Source organism: Pseudophryne corroboree, chromosome 8 (genome assembly GCF_028390025.1).
Source record: "Pseudophryne corroboree isolate aPseCor3 chromosome 8, aPseCor3.hap2, whole genome shotgun sequence".
In the NCBI taxonomy this organism is placed as follows: domain Eukaryota; kingdom Metazoa; phylum Chordata; class Amphibia; order Anura; family Myobatrachidae; genus Pseudophryne; species Pseudophryne corroboree.
Window position 1 is genome coordinate 449,423,873 of NC_086451.1, and position 27,844 is coordinate 449,451,716.

The following is a 27,844-nucleotide window of genomic DNA, read 5'->3' on the forward strand; positions in this document are numbered from 1 at the left end:
AAATTTACTGTCGCTTACCCCTTGAACATTTATTGAGTGAATTCTTCCGATTTCTACTAATTTCATCCATTTCAACCTCTGGGCTAGTGTGAAAACTTTCACAGACATCACAAGCACAGTACTCTTATATGGAAAGGTTCACATGACGGTGCTTGATGTGCAAACCCCATTGGTCCCTGCAGTAATAAAGCACATTGGCCCCACAGTAATAAAACACATGACTGACTGCGACTGAGTACAACTGACTGCGGAAAACCATAAGCGGAAGAGAGGAGACATGCACACACGGGATTGAGCTGGAACTGAGCAGGAAGGAAGAAGCCGGCTGGCGCGAGCGGGACAGATCAGCACAGCAGCCGGGTAAGGGACGGAGCAGGACAGCTATCGTGAGCGGGACGGCTGCTGGGAGCCGGACGTAGCGGAAAGTGCCGGCTGCCGAGAGGAGGGGAGCAAGCAGTATAAGCTGAGCCGGTGAATGAGTATTATATGATATGATATGCATATATACTGCATATGATATTAAAATTTGTGGGGTAATTAAGTCAGATGTGGAGTCTCTTCAGAGCGACTTATTTAAACTGGAAGTTTGGGCAACGAAATGGAGTATGACCTTTAATGTGGAACTTTGGGACTAAGAATAAATGCACAAATTACCAATTAAATGGGAAACATATAGGGGAAACGTTATTAGAAAAGGATTTAGGGTGTTCATTGATAGCAGATTTAGCAGCAGTACGCAGTGGTGGTCATTCCGAGTTGTTCGCTCGCAAGCTGCTTTTAGCAGCTTTGCACATGCTAAGCCGCCGCCTACTGGGAGTGAATCTTAGCATAGTAAAATTGCGAACGAAAGATTAGCAGAATTGCGAATAGACACTTCTTAGCAGTTTCTGAGTAGCTCGAGACTTACTCGGCATCTGTGATCAGTTCAGTCAGTTTCGTTCCTGGTTTGACGTCACAAACACACCCAGCGTTCACCCAGACACTCCCCCGTTTCTTCAGACACTCCCGCGTTTTTCCCAGAAACGGCAGCGTTTTTTCACACACACCCATAAAACGGCCTATTTCCGCCGAGAAACACCCACTTCCTGTCAATCACATTACGATCACCAGAACGAAGAAAAAAACTTGTAATGCCGTGAGTAAAAAACCTAACTGCATAGCAAATTTACTTGCGCATGCGCATTAGCGACTAATCGATCCGTTGCAAAAAAAAAAAATAACGAGCGAACAACTCGGAATGACCACCAATGTCAGAGTGCAGCAGCAAAGGCAAATAAGGTGTTGGTATCCATTAATAGCGGGAATTGAGACAAGGGATGAGAGCGTAATCCTGCCACTGTATAAAGCATTGGTACGGCCGCATCTTGAGTATTGTGTACAGTTCTGGGCACCACACTATAAAAGACACATGCTAGAACTAGAAAAGGTCCAGAGGCGAGCTACCAAATTGATTAATGGGTTGGAGACTATGGGGTTCATTACGAGTTGATCGCTCGCTACGGATTTTTCACAGCGCAGCGATTATGGCAGAAAAAGGTTAATCTGCACATGCGTATGCACCGCAATGCGCAGGCGCATCGTACAAGTACAAAGAGCATTGTGGTTTTGCACAGGTTCTAGCGACGCTTCCATTCGCACTGCCGAACGCAAGGAGATTGACAGGAAGTGGATGTTTCTGGGTGACAACTGACCGTTTTCTGGGAGTGTTTTGAAAAACACAGGCGTGGCCGGGCGTTTGCTGGGTGGGTATCTGACGACTATACCGGGTCCTTTATCGCAGCAATCACCGCACAGAATATGTAACTACAGGGCTGGTCTTGTTCGGGCACAAAATGTGTTTGCAGCCGCGCGGCTGCACAGGCGTTTGCACTCCTGCAAAGCGAAAATACACTCCTCCGTGGGCGGCGACTATGCGATGCACGGCTGCTAAAAGTAGCTAGCGAGCGAACAACTCGGAATAACCCCCTATGAGGGACAGCTTTCTAGGTTAGATATGTTTACACAAGAAATAAGACGACTAATGGGCCCTACACATTGGCCGACAGTGGATAGGGCCGACGGGCGACCCGGCAGTGGGGGGCAGTGACGGGGGGAGTGAAGTTACTCCATAGCAGTGATCTCGTCCATATAGGCCTGCATGCACAGCCGACGGGGCACCAGCGATGAACGAGCGCGGGGCCGCCCATCATTCATTGCTGGTGCCTCCACACTCAAAGATATGAACGGTATCTCGTTCATTAATGAACGAGATCGTTCATATCTTTCAGTGATGTCATCCAGTGTGCCGGGCCTATTAGAGGAGATATGATTAATATTTACAAATATATAAAGGGGCAAAACACAGAGCTATCAGGTGATTTTTTTAATAAGAGACCTCTACACAAAATGTGCGGACACCCACTAAGGCTTGAGGAGAGGAAATTTCGTACTCGCAGCAGGAAGGGATTCTTCGCTGTAAGGGCAATACGAATATGGAATTCATTGCCAGAGAAGGTGTGTAATGGCGGATTAAGTCAATGCGTTTAAAAATGGGTTAGATACATTTTTTTTTACGGAAAAAGATATACGAGAATATTACCTTTATCCAGAATAGAATAGCGAATATAATATAATTCAGATTGAACTCGATGGACTACCGGTCTTTTTTCAACCTCACCAACTATGTTACTATGTTACACTGACCCCCAGCAGTGTCAAATCACATTGCCCCCTGCAATAATAAAACGCATTGGCCCCCACAGTAATGCCACACACTGCCCCCATAGTAATTCCACCCAATGGCCTCCTCCACAGTAATTCCACAAGCTGTCCCCTCCTCAATATTGAGTTTACCCATAGCCTGCCTCTGCCCCCCCCCCCCCCCCCCCCCCCCCCCCGTAGTTCCATACATACATAAAAAATGAATTATGTTGATTTAACACCTGTGGCAGTCAGTGGCGGGAGCAGTGAGGAGCGCTGAGAAGATATAAAGAGTTGGAGACTCAGACAGCACGGAACAACAGTGGGCCAAGATGGCTAGTGACAGCGGCAGTAGCCAGGCAGTTATCTCTGAAGGGCGGCAGGTGTCTCCAGCAGGCGGCTGCAGAGGGCATCTTTGAGGGGTGGTGACAGGAGGCATCTTTGATGGGCATCGGTACACCTGCCAACCGCCTGTGGTACACTGGGTTATAGGTCTGAATCCTGGGTATGGCAGTATATTGAAATGTGTTATTTAATAAAGGGGATTGTAATTGAATAACAACGAGCTCTCAAGTTAAGTGTATGAATGTGATATAAAGAGATTTGTGTCCAAATGTCCGAAATTGCCGGCACTCCACTTAGTCACAGATATTGCCCGGGTGCCTTCCTTACCCACTTAGCAAGTGGGATACGCAGAGAGAAAGTGTGGAGGCAGCACTCCTAGGACGTTGTATTTCAAACTTTGTCATACCCTTCCCTGCGAGGCATGTACCTTATGTCCGTATTGGAAAAATGAGGGGAGAGCAATCCTCTCTCTGGCACAGGGCACCAGAATTTCTAGTTACGGCTCTGCTGTGTTCACTGACACAGTGGGTGTGTGTCACGTTCGTTAACAGCTGCCATGAGGAGCTCCTTAATACATGCTCGGTCTCGCGGGATTGTGAAATCCTGCGAGACACTGTCCCAGAGCCACCCACCGCGACCTCTGCGATGGTGAAGGACTCAGAAAGAGGTTCAGCGTGCTCACCCAATGGCTCCCTGCTCTCACAGCCCAGGTTGCTGCTCCATCTCTGCCTGAAGGAAGATGGGTCCAGAGAGGTAACATGTGCAAGTGTGTCTCCCACTGCCCCAGTGTACTGTACCTCACTATTACTGTATGTAGGGCCAAAGTAGTAGATGTGAACACACTGCATGGGGGTGCATCAATGTTATTAGTGGGGCCCACACAGCTTTGTTGCCTGTGGGCCCCCACAAGCCTTAATCTGTCCCTGTACAGCAGCTATCATCATCTTTAGTACTGACAGAGGTACTAGCCCCATGCTGGGTGGAAGAGCTCCATCTGACACAGGCTTGACTCAGGATAGTGTGGAACTCTAGCTACACGCCCACAACTCTCCCAATGGCACTCCCATAAGACTAACAGTTTCGTGCGATCACGTGGTGGCTTCCCAGTTCCCACCCCAAAGCACCCAATTTCCGCACAGATAGAACTGGCCAAAATCCACCTGACTCAGCCTGGGATGACATTCAGATATAAGAATCTGTCTCACTGAGCCAAAATGAAGTTTCACTGTGTGAAGTCAGATTACTGAAAATTAGGTAAAATGTAATGAGCAACATATTACAAATATTCCTGTACACGGCCATATCCACACTGCAAAAGTACTGTACTTGCTATTTGCACCAGATCTGGGCTGGCGGAGATCGGGTCCCATCCTGTAACTTTATTGTGATACATTTTGCATCTTACAGTTACACTGCCGCGGAGCAGGCTCCCATTCTAGACACTGATTTCTTCTAGTTTATTTACATACAGTATGTTATTCCTTAATCCAACCATGTACTTTATAACAAAACCTTTAGTGACCTCTATCTTCACATTCACCATGGTTACTGTTTCCTCTGTACAGAATAGAGAACAAGCCTGTTACTTTCACTTCTGCTGTTGTACAACAGGGAACTGAGAGCTGCCTGTGTAACAGGTTGTGTCTTGCTGGGAGGAAAGTCCCTGGCAGAGATCACAGCAGCAACACGCTCCCCAAACAGAAGCAGCGATCACATTCCCAGCCACGCTCCTGAGCCACTGGGAGACTTATATGTGCTGTAGGAATTGTTGTCTAGGTACAGCAGAGTCTGTGTTGACCTGCACTAGTCTCAAATAATGGACCTAATTCAGGGTTGAAAGCAATTCGGATTGAGGACGGATCACAGACTATATAAGCAAATTGCGCATGTGTCATGGCCTACATGCGCAACTCAGTTACAAGACATTCTGAGTCAAATGCATCTTGGACAGTTCTCATGTTCAGCTGACCGGGGATCAATGGTTGGCAATAGGGTGGCAATGGAGTGCTTGCACGTATGAGAATCGACCTGTGGACGTGTAGAGTCACCGACTATTCAGGGGTACATGTAAAAAATACAGAGATCCACTCCAGCCCAGTTGGATCTCCTGTACAAGCAAATGCAGATAACTGCTCTCATGAGTGGTGGGCTGGCAGCAGTGCGTTCACATAGATGGGTAGACTCCTAGTACAGTCAGATGTTCCCACTGGAGTTCAATTGCTAGAGGCAGCTGGACATGCCACTGCTTTATGTGCAGCTCAGAATCAGGGCCAATGTGTCTAATATGTCTCCATTCAAAATGATCCTCTAATGACTTCAAAACTCTCACCTCAGCTTCACCTTAGACCCCTTGACCAGTGGCCTTGCATCCTGCATCTCTCTGTCACTCCTTGGAGACGCTGAACTAGGTCTGTTGCCATACCTGCCAACCTGTTAAGGGGGGGGGCAGCCCCCCTTTCTTCCCATTCTCTGTTCTCTGAAAGGCACCCTACTACCTGCCACTGCCTCAATGGATGCTGCTGCTTCATGCCTGGCCTTGTGCTTCCCCTTACCTGTGTGTGTGTTGGAGGAGTTTCTACAGGACAAGGCTGCATGTGAACGACAGTGGCCTTCTGTAATTTCCCTGGAGCAGAGTGGCCCACCTTTACCTGCGCTTGTGCCGGGGATAGCGGCCTCAGCTCCCTCCCCATTCTTCCATGCTGTTTTTTATCTCCCCCTCTGACTCCCAACCAGGCAGCGGTTCCTCCTGGGCCAGCTCTCATGTTTCGGTTGGGCAGCCCTTGTCCAGTTCCTCTCCTACTATCTTTGTGACTCTACGCCTGTTGAATCAGCCCACACATTCTTCTCAGTCTTTGTGCCAGTTGGGGCCTCAGGGTCAATCGACATTCCTGTACCACATTTTACCCATCTCATTTTCTGTATATATTCTTTTATGATACTGGTGGGGCTGGGACTTTGACACTTGCTGCCTCTCCTTGGGGGAGTCCCTTTCCTTGTCTTGCTTCCACCATACTTTTCTTCCTCAGCCGTCTCCAGCAGCTTGGTCCCCTGCCACCTGCACTGACCCTTGATCTCCTCCCATTGTTCGGCATCGCTGCCCCAGGTTCAGTCCTTTGCACACCAGCATTTTTTGCATACTCCTGTTCTGCCTCTGTGGCTGGAAAAAGCTAGAGACACCATTGCCATCTCTACTGACCACAGAAATTTGCTTTATAGAAATGGCAAGGAGATTGAGCCCAGACAGGCCAGACGAGCTCTCTTCTTTTCTTGATATGATTTCAAGATTAATACAGGCTGGGTTAAAAAAAAAACTAATGGCAGATGCCCTATCAAGAAGTTTTCTTAAACAACATACTGATATTTCTCTCTCACAGCAGTTATTCCCTTGAACAAAATTTCTTTGGGTCTCAGTAGAGATCTGACACAACTCCTGCAGTCATCATGGAATCATGCACTAGCAGATACTCCTACTGGTCTGATCTTTGTTCCCGACAATCTATATCGAAGTGGCTAAAAAGAGTCCAGTATTGATGTCCGTTGACTCTTAAGGGGTTGGGGAATAATGTTAGCGGCACTGTATTATGGTCCCACAAATTTAAAACACTGGGGTATTCAACTGGAACAATTCCTTCTCTCTCCGCCCAATTCATGGCCACAGTCAGTCTCCTGCAGGCTGCAGGAAGGGAGCACAGTGCTGGTGATATTGCCGTTTTTTTCCTGGACCTTCTACTGTTTATCTCATAAAGTTATTTACTTGGATCATTTTGACTACTCCGATCTCTGACAACCTGACCTCTGGCTGCGTTTTTACTTGTTTTTGCACCCAGCCTTCTCTGAACCCTGAGTTTTTCGCATTTTCTCTACTATCTCTATCTCTGACCCTGGATCAGATTTAAGGCGGGATGTACTAAAGCAAAAATGCGGTAAAACCCCCGAAAACGGGGGTTTTACCGCATTTTCATATTTACTAACACCCTACAGCCGCGTTTTCGGCATCCAGGGTATCGCCATCTCTGGATGGCGATACCCTATAGAAGCCTATGGGCTTCTTTTCGCCGACCGCCGCAACCCGCCGACACCGCCGCAGACGCCGACCCCCCTCCCCCCCAGCTTACCTTACCCCCCAGCTTACCTGACCCGGAAGGTAATCTCCTCCTCCCCCTAGCAACGCAGCCGGACGTCCTTCCGGCTGCAGGGGGGAGGAGGAGGCGCCGGGGGCAGCCTGCTGCTGCTACCCGGCATCAAGGCAGTGTGGGGACCCCATGGAGGTGACGGAGACCCCCCGCAGACCACCTAACAGGTATCGCGGGGGGCCTCCGTCACCGCATCGCGATGTTGATCGCATATGTTAGTACATACGCGATCAACATCGCTGCGATAACCGGCGAGGTGCGGCGATGTATGTTAATACATCCCGCCCTTAGAGTACTCGTTGCCAGCTGGCTGCCTTATTCAGTTAGTTTAACTAGAATACATATGTATTCCCAAGGGCAGGATGCCGGCTGTCAGTATCCCGACAGAATGCCAGCAGGGAGGGCGTGTGCAACGAAGCCCCTTGTGGGATTAGTTAGCCCCTTTCATGGATCTCTGCGTGTGACGTCTCTGATAAGTCATCTGATGCTTAAACTACTTCTTAGAGGACACTGGAAGCTGCATAATTCTTGTAGCAGTATCCTTGGCTTGTGTGACTTGTATCTGATTTGACATCGGCCTTTTCTACTCATAGTAGCTACAGTAAGTAAGTACAGATATAGCCATGCTCATCCTACTATGATGCAGCATGCTGTACATGGCTTGCTGCGTGGCGTGCCAGGTAGCAACTATTCTGAATTATTGAAGCGATCCCCAGCTGTGAATAGTTGCAGCCTGGCACCAGGGCCGGAATAAGGGCCACATGGGCCTGGAGTTGTAAATATTCAAGGGCATATTTTGAGAAATGGGGGAGGTGTGATCAGTGCTGTGTGGGTGTGGCCAGAGCCATGTGGGCGTGTACATCCACACACAGCTCCAAAGTCTCCCTAAATATGTGAAAATAGAAAAGTTGCATAAATTTTATGAGAAAAATAGAAATGCAATCTTAATAGTTATGATTTATGGCCGACCATGTGGCCAGCTGGTGGCTACTGCCATGATGATGGGCCTATTTTTATGTGGAGGCCTGGAGCTGGAGCTCCATCCGCCCCATTGTTAATCTGGCCCTGCCTGGCACGCCATGCAGCATCGCAGTAAAATGAGCATGGATACATCTGTATATTGGCTTTTAACATCTTATTATACATTTTATCAGTATATATTATAAAGCAGTCCCAAACAATGTCTGGCAGAAAAAAACTTTTATTTAGTAAAGCATCTTAAACAGTCATAATCTCATTACAGTGACAAAGTATATTAAACCTTATAGACCTGACAGACTGCAACATTTACAAAGCCTCTTGGAGAAATAGATACATATTTAATGTGACTGTACCTATATAAACATGAATAAGGGGTGGCACCAATGTGCGTCCAATCTGTCACCTAAGGAGAATGAGTGGGTTTCCCAACTTAACCCAAAGGAAAATTAAAAACAAGATGAGTATCTTCAGCGCTGAGAATGGGACTTTATAGGTCAGATCTTCAATGTGACACTTCTGCTATGTAAAATGACTCTCCATAAACAGGAGCCAAGCAATATAGGACTGTTAAAGGTAGTGTCAGTACGTTACGATATTAGAGGTCAAACCTTCTCTTACCAAAACATGAAATCTGGGCTGCAGGAGGCTAAAACAGGGGTGGATTTTTTTTCCTTTGACTGTTAGTAGTGTCAGTATGTAAGTTACAAATAATTTAATTCAAATACACAGTATCAGGCTAAAAATCAGGCATAAAAATAAAGCATAAAAGAAAAATGTAATTTTCACTTAAAACTGCAACACAGTGTTGAATGAATCATTCATTAATTCATTCATTCATTTATTCATTCATTCAACACTGCCATTGAGGAAGTGACCAAGTGATAATGTGTTTTTAAATTATTTTAAATGATTTGTATTTTTGAAATGATTCTTCTAACCATTGTTGTCTACCGTGGTGTAAACAATTGTATTATTCATTTTCTTTTCTATCCATGAAAATAGTAGATTGTATTATATTGCCATTAATCTAGTTAATAAAATCATTTATTTATTTATTTGTCAGTTGCAGCCCAGAGTTCATGTTTGGGTAAGAGGGGGTTTGACCACTTATATCTTAAGCACTGAGTGACACTACCTCTAACAGTCCTGGATTGCTTGTCTACCATTTACAGATGGGTCCACGGTTATCTTGACTAGTTTTCTGCGCCTAGGCAGATTAAGTCCGACTGGCCAGTCTCAGTTAATCCTATTAAAGGTCAAGATAAATGTGGACCCATCTGTAAAGCGTAAAGGACTAGTTTTACATAGTCGAAGGGCCAAATTGAAGTTTTGATCTATAAAGTCCCCATCTCAGTGCCAGAGATACTCTCTTGTTTTCAGTTGGATTTACATAATCACTTACATTATCTGTGAGATTTGTGTCTCAATTAGTTAAATGATTAATCATTTTTGGAAGACATCGGGAAATAACTGTGGAAAATGGAATAACTGTGGAGCCATCAGTAAGAAAAAGCTATCCTGTATCGGATAGACTGAAATGGGATACGTTCAATATTCCGGCTGTCGAGATCCTGGCAGTTGAAATATCGGCGCCAGAATCCCGACATCCGCCAGAATACCATGCCGAAATACAGAAAACCTCAGTATCCTGACGTCAGCAGGAGAGGTTTGTAGGGAGGATTTTACTACAGAATCTGTATTTTCAAGACAAAGGACTATAACACAGCAGCTTTCTGACGGTGACCATATAAAATACAATAAAAAAAGCCATGGAGTCAGGGTATTGTCACACCAGGGAGTCAGCGAGGAGCAATGTTTTATTGTTGCTAGCTAGATGTAGTTAATAATCTGATCGCACACAATGAAGCTCGGCTTGCTTAGCCAGATTGCGATTATTCTTGCATAATAGAAAATGCAGTTTTGAAGCGTCAACGATGGTCAAACCCTGAAACAGAAATTAGATATATCACAAATTTGCCATGATACTATCCAACTATAGGTTTGTAAGTATGGGCAGAGCATATCATTACTGTTCTATGCTCTCTACATTCAGACAAGACAACAGGTGGGCCAAACTATTGTAGTGCTTTACAGTAAAAAAAACAAAATGGTGTAACCCTTGCTATCTGTTGCAGTAACATATACATCTCTTTTATTTATATCATTGGTATACCTGTAATGGGTGCAGAGTGTGCAGTACACATGGTTCCCATGGTCCATGGAGGCTCAGAGACTGCACACCTGGCACCCAATATACTCACCTCTCCAGAGTTTGGCGTTGGCCGGCGCTGCAGACAGAAATCACAAGTATAATGGCTTTTTCCGTAGATTTGTGTATGTGCAGTAGAGAACTCCCTGGAAACATAGGGCCTAATTCAGGCCTGATTGGTGCTGTGCGATTTCACACAGCAGCCGATCAACTGCACATGGCCGACAGCCGACGGCTGTCTTTGGCTTGCGATCGCCTCTGCCTGATTGGCAGAGGCGGTCGCTGGGCGGGACGGCAGCATTTGGCCGCCATTTAAGGGGCACGGACTGGCCAACGTCACACGCAGCCGCTGCGACCCGAGCAGAGGCGAGTAGCTCCCTGCCAGTGCACAGGAGCTGCGCTGGCCGGGAGTTACTCTTCAAGTACAAAAGCATCGCCGCTGTGCGATGCTTTTGTACTGGTGCGACGGGGCTAGGCCTGACATGCAGGGCGGACTAGCCCTGTGCTGGGCGTCCCCCCACATGTCAGTGTGACTGATCGTAGCCGTGCAAAATTTTGCACGGCTGCGATCAGGTCTGAATTAGGCCCATAGAATGGGCACCATGTTCCCAGACAACCAAAACATGTGCAGTAGACTCTGATAAATAGCCAGAGTGTACAGTGCTACCAGAGAGGAGGGGGCACACGGAGCCTGCACACAGCCCTCTCCTCTCTTACACCACCCCCTGAGTCATATCATCAATAACTTATAACTAATTCTCCCATAATCCTGACATCTGATACAAAGAAATAAATGTAACGGTTTTACTTTATTTCATACATAAAAGAATATGGGTGGTAGATTTTATAGTAACTACCACAGAATGAGCAGCTGCAGATACTACAGAGTGCGTAGCGAGGGTAGCTGGGGACCCCTAGCATGGCAGTGAGCATGCAACTGGAGGGATCCCAGCCCTGTTCTCAAATGCAACATGCCCTAAAAATACGCCTGCCCTTCCAGCAAGAGCACCAAACTCTTTTGCAAAAAAAAACAGAGTGCAAAAGCCAATAATCTGAGCTCTCTCTGAAACAGATCAAAATGGGATGACTGAAAACAAGTATTAGGCAAGTTCTTCATTTCGCACCAAGAAACATAAGTCTTCCAGACCCTAGGATAATTCTTTGCCAAAATAGGCTTTTTAGCCCTGAGCGTGTTCCCAACCACTCTGTTGGAGATCCCCTTCTTTTTAAAAATCATGGATTCATCTGCCTTTGAAGAAGATGCAACAATGGACCCACCAACATATTGAGAATATCTGTGTATCATCACCATTTTATCCAGTGTGGTGCCACATTGCTGGGACATATTGTTCTATTGGCACATGCTTCTGCTAGCTTCCTTCATTGCAGGATAGCTTTTTATGCCTACCTGATGGTTGATGTATGCCACTGCAATGGCGTTTTCTACATCCTTATGGGGTTTTCCTACATCAGAAGCTGTCCCTGAACTAGAATGTTGTAATGTCCTTAATTCTAGGATACTGATTAGTTTTCTGACAGGGACTATAAAACCTAACGCAGAAATTAATATTAACAGCCCACCTACCCCAAAGGCTGGTGGCTGGCTTCTTTTGTCACAATTGCTGATTCCATACAGCAAACATGCAGCTACTGCTGTGCATTATGTTCCCTAACCATCAGAAGAGCAACCAACACACAAGCTGAATGCCAGAGTTCCCATCAAAACACCAGTATGGGTGCAGCCATGTTGGAAACAGACACCTGATCAGCTGACTGCAGCTTCCAATGAACAGGCACTCAGTGCTATAAAGCAAACTTCCTGGCTAACCCAATTTGCCAGTGCAATGATGTTTATAGCCTAGCTGCATGTCTCTTGTGAAGCTCCTGTGAATTGTCATCAGTGACTTCAGTGCAGATCTCCATCGTGCTGCACCACCTGGCTCCAATCGGTTCTAGTCCAATACTCTCTGCCATCGGTTCCAGTCTTAAACCCTCTGTCATCAGTTCCAGTCCGAAACTCTCTGCCATCGGTTCCAGTCAGATATTCTCTGCCATTGGTTCCTGTTTGATACTCTCTGCCATCGGTTCCAGTCCAGTACTCTCTGCCAATGGTTCCAGTTCAATATCAAGTACCAATGGTTCCAGTCTGATAACAAACACTTTCGGTTTCAGTTCAACCTCAGTTCCTTCGGTTCCAGATTGATACTGCGTTCTACCAGTCCACTCTCACATTAGTGCCATCGACTCCCAGTTCTCTGGACATAAACCGCAAGCTACTTCTCCAATGCATGCCCCAATCCCCCAAGATCAATGAGGACTGCACTTGAATGAAACCTTGCAAACTGCACGGGAATGAATGTCAAGGCCATCTTTTATTGTACTTTCATCTGTGAACCAATATAGACCTTGTTAGTCTGGAAAGTTCACCCTCTTTGACCATTGTCAACAGTAGACTCGAAAAGACCAGCCTCTGATTAGGGACTAATAATCCAACTGCTGGGCTCCAAATTCTGTGCTGTCTGCTGGTGTTCATTGATCAAAAGATCACTTACAGTAGGTAAGGAATACTCATTCCCTTGACCACAGAAGAGTTGTCACCTGACTGCAGAGTAGAGACCAAAACTGGAAATGGTTAAACCTAATACAAAACTGAGAAGGCACTAGTGACTCATCCAGATAGATGTCTACAAGTAAGCATCATTGATGTCCATGGATACAAACTCATCCCGTTGCATGCTGAAGAGAACACAACTCAATGAATGATTCAACTTTAATCTGTGCACTCGATCTATTGAGGTCTTGAGATTCAAAATGGGCAAATGTAACAGTTTGGTTGTCGCTGGGTGAGCAGTGGGAGAGTGTCTGCTTGCAGGCTGTAGTTTTGATCCATCTTTGGCAGGAAAGTGTCTTTTCTCAAATGTCTTATTAATACCATTTCCTTACATGCTCCATTTCCACACAGAGAAATCTCTCTGTGTGGTGTTTTGCCCACAGTCCCAAGGATTCTGGTCTTCTGATTGATCAGAAATAAACGTGCACTCACTTTTCCTCCTCAGTGCTGACAACTACTTTTAATAAATAATTATGGCTGTATAATCAGGCAGTCAGTGCATATTACAATTAATTGCAGCTGGGATTTTTCAGGCTACGGACTTGGTAATCATCGCATGTGAAGCAGCCGCTCAGAAAAGAATACAGACTCCCACTGGAGCCTTCATAATGTCATCATCAACTGCGTACACATACGCAGCACCAACGCAATAACAAGGAACATTGACTTCCCGAGTGTCTATGGTCACGTAGAATGACTGCGCAGTAGTGACACGGGTGAAATGTTTCTCTACACACATGATCGCAGCTGACAGCAGATACACCCACCAAAAATGACTGTGACACGCCTGCGTTTTTGAAGCCACTCCCTGTTACCTCCCCTAAGTGGCCGCTTTCTGTCAATCACTCTTTGTTAAAAATCACACTGCCAATGACACTGCCAAGGTACCTTGGCGCATGCACAGTCCGAACGCGGCATATGCGCAATCTGTCAATAACTGCTCAGTTGTGTGAACATCGGCAATGCGTACAAACATGAATTAAGCCCAGTGTATGTATAGTCAGGATAATGCATGCGCCGTAGGGGTTTTCAAAATAATTTACAAATAACAAATAATCTCTAAACTGCGCCAACACAGCATTGTGACGTCCACTTCTGAATCAGGCCCTTAGGGGGATATTCAATTACCCGCACTGACTGCGGGTGTAAAAGTATCGCCGAGGGGGCTATCTTATTAGCCCGATAAGCCGGTGCGTCTCGCGGCTTTTTGGGGATTTGTTTCACCTGCCTCCGGCAGGCAAGCATCATCCCCAAAAACAGCCATGTTTTCATCCGAAAACAGGGCTGTTTCTACCGAAAACACACCGGTTTCACTGAACCTGCGTGTTTTCGGGTGAAAAAGAGGTTTTTTTTTGGGTGAAAAAACATTGATGAAGCATCGGGAAATATCACCCGAAGCTTCATTGGCGGTTATTGAATATCCCCCTTAATCTTTTTTATGGTCGTGAAATTCCTCAGTGACTATACGGGGTCTATTATGAGATATATATATATACACACACACACTAATATATATATATATATACACACACGTGTGTGTGTGTGTGTGTATACATATATATGTGTGTATGTGTGTATATATATATATATATATATATATAATGATAGGACCCAGCACCTTCCGTGCACACGGTGCAAATTTCTCAGTAAATATTTATATGCGTACCATATATGACTTTCTGGCTCATTTGGAGATTGAGCCACACTTGAGGACTTTCAAGCAGTCCCCCTGTATCTGTATGGGTGTGCTATGGTTTTATTGTTATTAATACAAACATATCACGGTTTTTAGATATTCACTTATATTAACTGCCTTGTAGGTAGCAGCGCTTTGTACACTATATATATATATATATATATATATATATATATATATATATAAATCAAGCAAGGACTGGCACTCCTATGATCCAAAAAGGTGTGTAATGCCCAGGTGCCGGTAAGTGGTAATACAGTCAGTAGAGGGAAGATACGGCACTCCAAGACTCATACAACATACCCTCAGGCAGCAGAAGACCAAAGCTGACAGCGCAGCATGATGAAGTCAACGTTTCATTTAATAAAATAAATTTCGTCAGGACAGAATATATATATATCACCCTTCTGTTCTAGATATTTGAATAGCATGTTACAGGCATTATGAGTGAAGCTGGTGTGTCAGTACCTGCACAGTCAGTGACCTCTTCCTTGATTCATGTTCCTCGCTTTACAGATCAGCACAATTCCAGCAATGATCCCACAGATTCCGAAAACCAGGCCAAGGCCACACACAACATTCGCAGACGTCTCAGAAACATGACGGGGGACCTCAGGACCTGTCATAAGTGAACACAACAACAACAAAAAATATTATGATCAAGGAGAAAAATAAAGCAAAGTGTATAAAGCTTAAGAATATAGAAGAAACATGCGCCCTCATTTCGAATTGATCGCTCGCTAGCTGCTTTTAGCAGCAATGCAAACACTAAGCCGCCACCCTCTGGGAGTGTATCTTAGCTTAGCAGAAGTGCGACTGAACGGATCGCAGAACGGCGTTTAAATTTTATCAAGCAGTTTCTGAGTAGCTGCAGACCTACTCCTACCTTGCGATCACTTTAGACTATTTAGTTCCTGTTTTGACGTCACAAACACGCCCTGCGTTCGGCCAGCCACTAACCCGTTTCCCCAGGCACGCCTGTGTTTGTATCTGACACGCCTGCGTTTTTCAGCACACTCCTAGAAAACGGTCAGTTACCTCCCAGAAACGCCCCATTCCTGTCAATCACTCAGCAGCCAACAGTGCGACTGAAAAGCGTTGCTAGACCTTGTGTGAAACTGCATCGGCTTTTGTGAAAGTACGACGCGCGTGCGCACTGCGCACCATACACATGCGCAGAAGTTCCGCTTTTTTAACTAATCGCTGTGCTGTGAACGAAAGCAGCTAGCGATCAACTCGGAATAAGGGCCATTGCACAATGGAAACCAGGGTGTAACTACTCAGTTTCAGTGTTGGAAAGAGTTGAGTTAAGCACAAGGTTACACTTTTATTGGGCTATACATGAAAGGGGAAAGACAAAATAGTCACTGTGGGGTCCAGCACAGTGAGTACTACATCAGCAAGTGTAGCGTATTGTATTGTGTGCTAAATACTCAGAACAGTGGGGTCATTCCAACCCGTTCGCACGCAGCGGTTTGTCGCTGAAGTGCAAACGGGTCCGGAATGCGCTCGTGCGGCGGCCGCACTGCGCATGCATGACATTGCCTAGCAACAGGGGTCGCCGGGTTACGTCTAGGAGTACGAAGAAAGCGGTCGCACAGCTGACCACAAGAAGATTGACAGAAAGAAAGCGTACCTGGGTGTCACCGGACCGTTGGCTGCCGTTTTCGGGGAGTGGTAAGGAAAACGCAGGCCATGTCCAGGAGAACGGAGGGCGGATGTCTGATGTCAGAGCCAGCTCCAGCATCGCTGTGATCGTCGGCACAGGGTAAGTATGTCCAGGCCTAGTCTTCTTTTACTTGAAATTTTTTGAGCTTAGCAGGGCTGCAAAAGCGATCGCAGCCCTGCTAAGCTAAAATACACTCCCCCATAGGCGTGGACTAGTTGATCGCAGCAGCAGCAAAAAGTTGCTGGCTGCGATCAACTCGGAATGACCACCAGTGTGCGAATGCAACCAGATTATTTTTTTTGTCTATTACGGCTGTGCTCTGGTGGGTGGAATGGTGCACTGACATTCTGAGGTTGACCATGGGCCTTATTCAAGGTTGCTTGCAAAACAACATTTTTCTCTAATGAGCAAAACTATGGCGCTCATTCCAAGTTGTTCGCTCGTTAGCTGCTTTTAGCAGCATTGCACACGCTAAGCCACCGCCCTTAGCTTTGCAGAATAGCGAATAGAAAATTCTTAGCAGTTTCTGAGTAGCTCGAGACTTACTCCTACACTGCGATCAGTTCAGTCATTTTCGTTCCTGGTTTGACGTCACAAACACACCCAGCGTTCGCCTAGCCACTCCCCCGTTTCTCCAGACACTCCCGCGTTTTCCCTGAAACGCCTGCGTTTTTCCACACACTCCCATAAAACGGGCAGTTTCTGCCCAGAAACACCCACTTCCTGTCAATCACACTACGATCAGCAGAACGATGAAAAACCCTTGTAACGCCGTGAGTAAAATACCAAACTTTTGAGCAAATTTACTTGGCGCAGGCGCACTGCGACTAATCGCTCCGAAGCTAAAGAAAATAACGAGCGAACAACTCGGAATGAGGGCCTATGTGCAGTGCAGGGGGGGCAGATATAACATGTGCATAGAGAGTTAGATTTGGGTGGGGTGTGCTCAAGCTGAAATCTAAATTGCAGTGTAAAAATAAAGCAGCCAGTATTTACCCTGCACAGAAACAATATAGCCCACCCAAATCTAACTCTCTCTCTGCATATGTTATATCTGCCCCACCTGCAGTGCACGTTTTTTTGCCCATTAGAGGAAAATGCTGTTTTGCAATCAACCTTGAATTAGACCCCATGGCCCTCATTCCGAGTTGTTCTCTCACTATCTACTTTTAGCAGCCATGCAACGCATTGTCGCCGCTAAAGTGTATTTTCGCTTTGCAAGTGTGTGATCGCATGTGCAGCCGAGCGGTGCAAAAATATTTTGTGCAAAACAAGACCAGCCCTGTAGTTACTTATCCTGTGCGATGATGCTAGCGATGGAGGTCCCGGAATTGACGTTAGACACCCGCCCTGCAAATGCCTGGACACGCCTGCGTTTTCCCTACCACTCCCAGAAAACGGTCAGTTGACACCTATAAACGCCCTCTTCCTGTCAATCTCCTTGCGATCGGCTGTACAAATGAATTCGTCGCTAGAAGCATTGCACAGCAATGATGCTCTTTGTACCTGTACGACGTGCGTGCGCATTGCGGTGCATACGCAGTTTTGCAGTTTTTTTACCTGATCGCTGCGAAAATCGGCAGCGTGCGATCAACTCGGAATGACCCCCCATGTACAGTAAGGGCATATTGACACAATTGCAACCAATTTGCAGACTGGAAAAGAGAAGCATATACACAAGGTAAAGCTGTATCATTGGCTGATGGTTGCTTGTTAACTGGCTGTCTGTGAACGCTCCACTAACACAAATTGCTGCCTTTGACGTCACTCTGGTACATTATATACTTTTGAGATGCAAAACAGGGAGTTGTTTTTGCTGCATTAGAGAGGTATTTTGAGTTTTCTGCATTTAAAGTAAATTTATATCATTGGCGCAAGTGGGATGCAAGAGTCAGTGTGACCCGTACCTAGTATAAAACCGCTGCATATGCCACTGTGGCCAGCCAGAACACATCTCGAGCTCAGCATATGGGTGGGAATACGTTCTGTCTGCGCGCGCTTTTTCTAGGGGTAGCATAAGCCCATTTTTGTACCAGCTTCAGAGGTGGAACTACCATTGGTGCAGCAGGTGCATTGCACCGGGGCCCATGAGGACTAAGATCAGCAATGTATTTTCTGATCAACTGCTGTCTATGAATTACAGACAGCGCACAACCGGTGTAATTGGCACTGTCAGAGTCTGCCTGACCCAGTGCCAAACTGAGAAAAGCACAAGGGGTGGGGGGCGCTATTTTCCAGCCCCCACCAAGGCACATGCCTCCTGTTCTACACACTACACAGGGCATTGTGCATGTACCCCTGTCACCCACTGTCTCTCCCTGTCACCCACTGCCATGTGGCATATTGTGAATTTGGGTTGGAGTGGAGGATGGGGGCCCAAATTCTATTTTTGCAGCTGGGCCCACCACTCACAAGTTCTGCCACTGACCAGCTTTGCATCGACCTCTATATGTCTATTAAGGAAAATGTGTTGTAGTGTTCACCAATATCATAGAAAGGTTAGTGACTGGTGCCCAATGTAATGGAAGAATTTACCTTAGTATGCAGCCAAGGAGAAAAATAGGGGATTCCCAGCAAGCCCACCTCTGGCGCTAAATAGGGTGTTTTAAAACCACTGGCTGATCTCCTCCTGACTGCAGTCCCTGATTGATGGCTGATGTCACCAGTGGGTGGGGCCTCGGTCCGGCAGCAACAGGGCGGGGCTTAGGGCCAGGGCTTAACTAGTGCCGCTGAACAGGCGCGTCGGGTACGGGTGACTGTCGGCCGGGATGCCGGCTGTCAGCATACCAACACCAGGATCCCAGCCGCCAGAGTGCTGGCAGGGGGCGAGCGCAACGAAGACCTTTGTGGGCTCGCTACGCTCGCCACAGGTTCTGTTCCCACTCTATGGGTGTCGTGGACACCCACGAGTGGAAATAGCCCTCAGCCCCCTGCCGGCATTCTGGCATCTCAGTCAGTTGGTGATTTGCATTGTGCCGGTAGGTGCACAATATACCATAACCTTGACATCCATTAATACTACTTCCACACTGCCCTACATGCTTTTGGCTACTTAAAAAGTAATCACTATCAATTTCCTACCATTAGAATGGTGTTTAGAAGCCAAAAACAAATGGGATAACATCAATGTTTTTCAAAAATTTTTATTAAAATTCAGTAAAACTACTGTGACACCCCATTAAGTTGATGGGGCCCTGCAGGAATAATGTGTAATGTATGGGCTATCACTAAATACAGTTATTTAAAAAAAAAAAAAAAAAAAAAAACTGTTGGGACACTAAACTTCACACAGGGGAGATGGAGTGGTGGAGTGATACAGAGCAAAGTGTGTGATGTGTCTCTCTGAGGAGAGAGGCGGAGTGATATAGCCCCAGAGTGATGGGTCCTGTCAGAACTCCTGAGAGAGCAGGCAAGAGGAGGTATCCTGAGGGAGCACTGTGTAAGGAATGGAGCTGCGCTGGAGGGCGCTCACCTCAGCATTGACAGGCTCCTGTAAAGTGAAAGGCAGAGTTGGCAGCATCATCCCAGATGACAGCAGTCACCCCAGTGGACAGCTGCAGTGGCTGGGAGACTGCTTCAGCTGTGTGTGTGTGGCCTCCAGCAGCGGTGATAAGGATCCAGCGCAGGACCACAGGAGACGTCTGTCCAAATCTGCCGTGACTTTATTCCAGTGACGTGCGGTGGGGTGAGGCAGAGCCTTTCCTGTCATACTTACGTTTAAACTAGAGCTTTGACTGAATAAAGTATATGAAAAATACTAATAATTTGTTAGAAATATCTTTGCATTATTCTAATCATTTTTATAGCCCAAACTCTGGAGTAAAAAGTCTATGGCAGGTGAGGCAGTGCCTCTCCTGTGTATCCTTTCCACACATCTCCAATCAATACTCACCAAATTTGCAGGAGTTTAAAATGCTGCACCTGTGTATAATGACCAGATGTACCCTTTGGCTCATATATTGCAAGTAAATTTGGCTCTGGGGTTAGCCAGTGCCTTCTGAGCCATTTAGCTCACCGCACGTCCCTGCTTTATTCATACGCCTCAGCACAGTACAGCTGGAGTCCTAATGAAGTGTAGAGACTAGCCCCTTTCTGTAGCACAGTATAACTTCTCGCCAGTAGCCCAGAGTGCCTTCTACTGCATTACAGCCCCTGATATTGTCAAAGGAGTAGCTAAGCTTCTGTGTAACTCATTGATCACCTGGCACTGACAGACAAGTGGCCCCCGCTGAAGAGAGAGTAGCTGGACAGTGCATACAACAGTGTATATTCTTTGCTCTGTATCTCTGCTGTAATATTAAACAGGAATCAGAGATATATACAGCTAAGACCTTTCTCATCTTACTGCAAGCAAAGTACATGTATAACTTCCAAGCTGCAGCGAGGACAAAACATTGGCCCTCATTCCGAGTTGTTCGCTCGCAAGGCGATTTCAGCAGAGTTACACACGCTAAGCCGCCGCCTACTGGGAGTGAATCTAAACATCTTAAATGTGCGACCGATGTATGCGCATTATTGCGATCACAAACGAGTTAGCAGTTTTAGAGTAGCTTCAGACTTACTCTGCCTGTGCGATCAGTTCAGTGCTTTTCGGTCCCGGCTGACGTCATAAACACACCCAGCGTTCGCCCAAGCACTCCCACCGTTTCCCCGGACACGCCTGCGTTTTTTCCGGAAACGGTAGCGTTTCCAGCCACACGCCCCTAAAACGCCGTACATCCGCCCAGTAACACCCATTTCCTGTCAATCACAATGCGTTCTCCGGAGCGACGAAAAAGCTGTGAGTAAACTTACTTTCTTCATAGTAAAGTTACTTGGCGCATGCGCAGTGCGAACATTACGCATGCGCACTAAGAGAATTCTCACTGCGATGCGATGAAAATCTCCGAGCGAACAACTCGGAATGAGGGCCATAGTTACATCACAGAAGAGTTAATTAACCACTTAACTGATGATTTCCCCCCCCCCCCCAAAAAAAAAGCACTCAGAAATTGTCGTTTTTTTTTATGAGTGAATTAGGTGAAGAACATGAATTTAACCCTATCCAAAATGATTTTAGTTTAAAAAAAAAAAAGATTTTCTCTGACGTCCTAGTGGATGCTGGGAACTCCGAAAGGACCATGGGGAATAGCGGCTCCGCAGGAGACTGGGCACAACTAAAGAAAGCTTTAGGTCACCTGGTGTGCACTGGCTCCTCCCACTATGACCCTCCTCCAAGCCTCAGTTAGATTTTGTGCCCGGCCGAGGTTGGATGCACACTAGGGGCTCTCCTGAGCCTTTAGAAAGAAAGATAGTTTTAGGTTTTTGATTTTTAGTGAGACCTGCTGGCAACAGGCTCACTGCAGCGAGGGACTAAGGGGAGAAGAAGCGAACCTGCCTGCTTGCAGCCAGCTTGGGCTTCTTAGGCTACTGGACACCATTAGCTCCAGAGGGATCGACCGCAGGCCCAGCCTTGGTGTTCGGTCCCGGAGTTGCGCCGCCGTCCCCCTTACAGAGCCAGAAGCAAGAAGAGGTCCGGAAAATCGTCGGCATGAAGACATCCTGTCTTCACCAAGGTAGCGCACAGCACTGTAGCTGTGCGCCATTGCTCCTCTCACACACTTCACACTCCGGTCACTGAGGGTGCAGGGCGCTGGGGGGGGGGGGCGCCCTGAGAAGCAATAAAAACACTTTGGCTGGCAAAACAATCACAATATATAGCCCCAGAGGCTATATATGTGATAAATACCCCTGCCAGAATCCATAAAAAAGCGGGAGAAAAGTCAGCTAAAAAGGGGCGGAGCTATCTCCCTCAGCACACTGGCGCCATTTTCTCTTCACAGTGCAGCTGGAAGAAAGCTCCCCAGGCTCTCCCCTGTAGTTTTCAGGCTCAAAGGGTTAAAAAAGAGAGGGGGGGCACTAAATTTAGGCGCAATATTGTATATACAAGCAGCTGTTGGGGAAAATTCACTCAGTTATAGTGTTAATCCCCACATTATATAGCGCTCTGGTGTGTGCTGGCATACTCTCTCTCTGTCTCCCCAAAGGGCTTTGTGGGGTCCTGTCCTCAGTCAGAGCATTCCCTGTGTGTGTGCGGTGTGTCGGTACAGCTGTGTCGACATGTTTGATGAGGAGGCTTATGTGGTGACGGAGCAGATGCCGATAAATGTGATGTCGCCCCCTGTGGGGCCGACGCCAGAGTGGATGGATAGGTGAAAGGTATTAACCGACAGTGTCTACTCCTTACATAAAAGGGTGGATGACGTAACAGCTGTGGGACAGCCGGCTTCTCAGCCCGCGCCTGCCCAGGCGTCTCAAAGGCCATCAGGGGCTCAAAAACGCCCGCTCCCTCAGATGACAGACACAGATGTCGACACGGAGTCTGACTCCAGTGTCGACAAGGTTGAGACATATACACAATCCACTAGGAACATCTGTGACTTGATCCTCGGCAATAAAAAATGTATTACACATTTCTGACATTAACCCAAGTACCTCTAAAAATGGGTCTTATGTTTGGGGAGAAAAAGCAGGCAGTGTTTTGTTCCCCCATCAGATGAATGAATGAAGTGTGTGAAAAGCGTGGGTTCCCCCGATAAGAATCTGGTAATTTCTAAAAAGTTACTGAGGGCGTACCCTTTCCCGCCAGAGGATAAGTTACGCTGGGAGATATCCCCTAGGGTGGATAAGGCGCTCACACGGTTGTCAAAAAAGGTGGCACTGCCGTTTTAGGAATGGCCACTTTGAAGGTACCTGTTGATAAAAAGCAGGAGGCTATCCTGAAGTCTGTATTTACACACTCAGGTACTAGACTGAGACCTGCAGATCGTGCTGCTGTAGCGTGGTCGGTGACCCTGTCAAACATACTAGTTTGCTAACATGAGAACATATTAAAGACGTCGTCTTATATATGAGGGATGCACAGAGGGATATTTTGCTGGCTGGCATCCAAAATGAATGTAATGTCCATTCTGTCAGGAGGGTATTAGAGACCTGTCACTGGACAGGAGATTCTGCCTTATAAGGGTGAGGAATTATTTGGGGATGGTCTCTGGGACCTCGTATCCACAGCAACAGCTGGGAAGAAATATTTTTACCTCAGGTTTCCTCACACACTAAGAAAGCACTGTATTATCAGGTACAGTCCTTTCGGCTTCAGAAAAGCAAGCGGGTCAAAGGCGCTTCCTTTCTGTACAGAGACAAGGGAAGAGGGAAAAAGCTGCACCAGTCAGCCTGTTCTCAGAATCAAAATTCTTTTCCCGCTTCCTCTGAGTCCACAGCATGACGTGGGGGCTCCACAGGTGTAGCCAGGTACGGTGGGGGGGCCGTCTCAAAAATGTCAGCGATCAGTGGGCTCGCTCACAGGTGGATCCCTGTTTCATTCAAGTAGTATTTCAGGGGTACAAGCTGGAATTCAAGATGTCTCCCCCCCGCCGTTTCCTCAAATATGCCTTGCCGACAACTCCCTCAGGCAGGGAGGCTGTGCTAGAAGCAATTAATAAGCTGTATTCCCAGCAGGTAATACTCAAGGTGCCCCTACTTCAACAAGGACGGGGTTACTATTCCACACGGTTTGGGGTACCGAAACCGCATGGTTCGGTGTGACCCATTTTATATTTAAAATCCTTGAACACATACATAAAAAAATTCAAGTTCAAGATGGAATCGCTCAGGGCGGTTATTGCAAGCCTGGACGAGGTGGATTACATGGTATCCCGGGACATCAAGGATGCTTACCTGCATGTCCCCATTTACCATCCTCGTCAGGAGTACCTCAGATTTGTGGTACAGGATTGCCATTACCAAGTCCAGACACTGCCGTTTGGACTGTACATGGCACCGAGGGTGTTTACCAAGGTAATGGCCGAAATTATGATACTCCTTCGAAAAAAGGGAGTTTTAATTATCCCGTATTTGGACAATCTCCTTATAATGGCGAGGTCCAAGGAGCAGTTGTTAGTCGGGGTAGCACTATTTTGGAAAGTGCTACAACAGCACGGTTGGATTCTAAACAGTCCAAAGTCACAGCTGGTTCCTACGACGCGTCTACTGTTCCTGGGGATGGTTCTGGACACAGACCAGAAATAAGTGTTTCTCCCGGAGGAGAAAGCCAAGGAGCTGTCATCTCTAGTCAGAGACCTCCTGAAGCCAAAACAGGTATCGGTGCATCATTGCACGCGAGTCCTGGGAAAAATGGTAGCTTCCTACGAAGCAATCCCATTCAGCAGGTTCCATGCAAGAACTTTTCAGTGGGACCTGTTGGACAAGTGGTCCGGATCACATCTTCAGATGCATCGGCTGATAACCCTGTCTCCGAGGATCAGGGTATCTCTACTGTGGTGGCTGCAGAGTGCCCATCTTCAAGAGGGCCGCAGGTTCGGCATACAGGACTAGGTCCTAGTGACCATGGATGCCAGCCTTTGAGGCTGGGGGGCAGTCACACAGGGAAGAAACTTCCAGGGACTTTGGTCAAGTCAGGTGACTTCCCTACACATAAATATTCTGGAACTGAGGGCCATTTACAATGCCCTGAGTCAGGCAAGGCCTCTGCTTTAAAACCAGCCGGTACTGATCCAATCAGACAACATCACGGCAGTCGCCCATGTAAACCAACAGGGCGGCACAAGAAGCAGGATGGCGATGGCAGAAGCCACAAGGATTCTCCGATGGGCGGAAAATCATGTGTTAGCACTGACAGCAGTGTTCATTCCCGGAGTGGACAACTGGGAAGCAGATCTTCTCAGCAGACACGACCTCCACCCGGGAGAGTGGGGACTTCATCCAGAAGTCTTCCAAAGGATTGTACACCATTGGGAAAGGCCACAGGTGGACATGATGGCGTCCCGCCTCAACAAAAAGCTATAAAAGATATTGCGCCAGGTCAAGGGACCCTCAGGCGATAGCTGTGGACGCTCTGGTAACACCGTGGGTGTACCAGTCGGTTTATGTGTTCCCCCCTCTGCCTCTCATACCAAAGGTACTGAGAATAATAAGAAGGCGAGGAGTAAGAACGATACTCGTGGTTCCGGATTGGCCAAGAAAAGCTTAGTACCCAGAACTTCAAGAAATTATATCAGAGGACCCATGGCCTCTGCCGCTCAGACAGGACCTGCGACAGCAGGGGCCCTGTCTGTTCCAAGACTTACCGCGGCTACGTTTTGACGGCAGGGCGGTTGAACGCCGGATCCTAAAGGAAAAGGGCATTCCGGAGGAAGTCATTCCTACACTGATTCAAGCCAGGAAAGATGTAACTGCAAAACATTATCACAGCATATGGCGGAAATATGTTACTTGGTGTGAGGCCAAAAAAGGCCCCAACAGAGGAATTTCAACTAGGTCGATTTCTGCATTTCCTACAAGCAGGAGTGTCTATGGGCCTAAAATTAGGCTCCATTAAGATACAGATCTCGGCTCTGTCGATTTTCTTCCAGAAAGAACTAGCTTCAGTACCTGAAGTTCAGACATTGTAAAAGGAGTGCTGCATATTCAGCCCCCGTTTGTGCCTCCAGTGGCACCTTGGGATCTCAACGTGGTGTTGAGTTTCTTAAAATCTCATTGGTTTGTGCCACTTAAAACCGTGGATCTAAAATATCTCACGTGGAAAGTGGTAATGTTATTGGCCTTGGCTTCGGTCAGGCGTGTGTCAGAATTGGCAGCTTTGTCGTGTAAAAGCCCTTATCTGATTTTCCATATGGATAGGGCAGAATTGAGGACTCGTCCCCAGTTTCTCCCTAAGGTGGTATCAGCCTTTCACTTGAACCAGCCTATTGTGGTGCCTACGGCTACTAGGGACTTGGAGGAGTCCAAGTTACTGGACGTCGTCAGGGCCCTGAAAATTTATGTTTCCAGGACGGCTAGAGTCAGGAAAACTGACTCGCTATTTATCCTGTATGCACCCAACAAACTGGGTGCTCCTGCTTCTAAGCAGACTATCGCTCGCTGGATCTGTAACACTGCCGCTGGACTGCTGGACTGCCGCATCCTAAATCAGTAAAAGCCCATTCCACAAGGAAGGTGGGCTCATCTTGGGCGGCTGCCCGAGGGGTCTCGGCTTTACAACTTTGCCGAGCTGCTACTTGGTCAGGGGCAAACACGTTTGCAAAATTCTACATATTTGATACCCTGGCTGAGGAGGACCTTGAGTTCTCTCATTCGGTGCTGCAGAGTCATCCGCACTCTCCCGCCCGTTTGGGAGCTTTGGTATAATCCCCATGGTCCTGACGGAGTCCCCAGCATCCACTAGGACGTTAGAGAAAATAAGATTTTACTTACCGATAAATCTATTTCTCGTAGTCCGTAGTGGATGCTGGACGCCCATCCCAAGTGCGGATTGTCTGCAATACTTGTACAAAGTTATTGTTAACTAAAGGGTTATTGTTGAGCCATCTGTTGAGAGGCTCAGTTGTTTTCATACTGTAAACTGGGTATAGTATCACGAGTTGTACAGTGTGATTGGTGTGACTGGTATGAGTCTTACCCGGGATTCAAAATCCTTCCTTATTATGTCAGCTCGTCCGGGCACAGTGTCCTAACTGAGGCTTGGAGGAGGGTCATAGTGGGAGGAGCCAGTGCACACCAGGTGATCTAAAGCTTTCTTTCGTTGAGCCGCTATTCCCCATGGTCCTTTCGGAGTTCCCAGCATCCACTACGGACTACGAGAAATAGATTTACCGGTGAGTAAAATCTTATTTTTTTTCCCCCAAACATCGATCTGGAACATTGCGACTTTAGTTTTTAGTGCCCAGACAGCTGCCAGGTACACAGAGGATGGGGAAGGGGGCTTGGGGGCGATGGTTTACACATACCAGCGGCTGCTATTCTCTGCAGCCACTGGGGGTGGGGGGGTCCTGCTGTGCTGACTGATCAGCAGTGATTGGCAGCACGGCAATCAGTATGGGAGAGTGCAAGGAGGCAGAGGCCTCTGACAGCAGCAGCGGAGGGAAGTTTCTCTCCCTGCCGCTGCTAACACAGTTTATCTGACTGGTCGTATCCTGTGCAACCAGGTCAGATAAAGCACTTGCTGGCATGGTCACATCTGATGCGACCATGCTGGTAGGGTTGCCACCTCATCCCTTTAATTCTGGACACATATTAATTACACAGGTTCTGTGGCTGGCTGACTTCAAGACTCCATTTCACCTGGTTTTTATCAGCCACAAAACCTGTGTAATTATTGGGTCCAGAATTAAAGGGATGAGGTGGTAACCCTACAAGCCAGGCAAGTGGTTAAGTAGTTGATTCCCTGTGCTCCTGGATCAGCAGTTTCTTCCTTTCCCTCTACACTACTACAGCCAGCAGGGACGTGCAGTCAGGGGAGGCAGTGCCTCCCCTGTCATAATGATTAAAATAATAAAAAAAATAAGAATTTACTCACCGGTAATTCTATTTCTCGTAGTCCGTAGTGGATGCTGGGGACTCCGTAAGGACCATGGGGAATAGACGGGCTCCGCAGGAGACTGGGCACTCTATAGAAAGATTTAGGACTATCTGGTGTGCACTGGCTCCTCCCCCTATGACCCCCTCCAAGCCTCAGTTAGATTTA

The 27,844-nt window shown here is 47.1% G+C and overlaps 1 protein-coding gene across 1 annotated transcript in view; it reads right to left on the bottom strand.

Moving 5' to 3' along the window:
- Positions 1-8,342: 8,342 nt before the first annotated feature.
- LOC134949571 (mamu class II histocompatibility antigen, DR alpha chain-like) overlaps positions 8,343-27,844 on the bottom strand; it is a 138,069-nt gene continuing 118,567 nt past the window's right edge. The window contains exons 4-5 of the mRNA XM_063938229.1: positions 15,123-15,273; positions 8,343-10,083 (exon numbers count right to left, since the gene is read on the bottom strand). Coding sequence (XP_063794299.1) covers positions 15,131-15,273 — 143 coding nt within the window. The 3' untranslated portion in view covers positions 8,343-10,083; positions 15,123-15,130. The remainder of the gene's footprint in view (positions 10,084-15,122; positions 15,274-27,844) is intronic.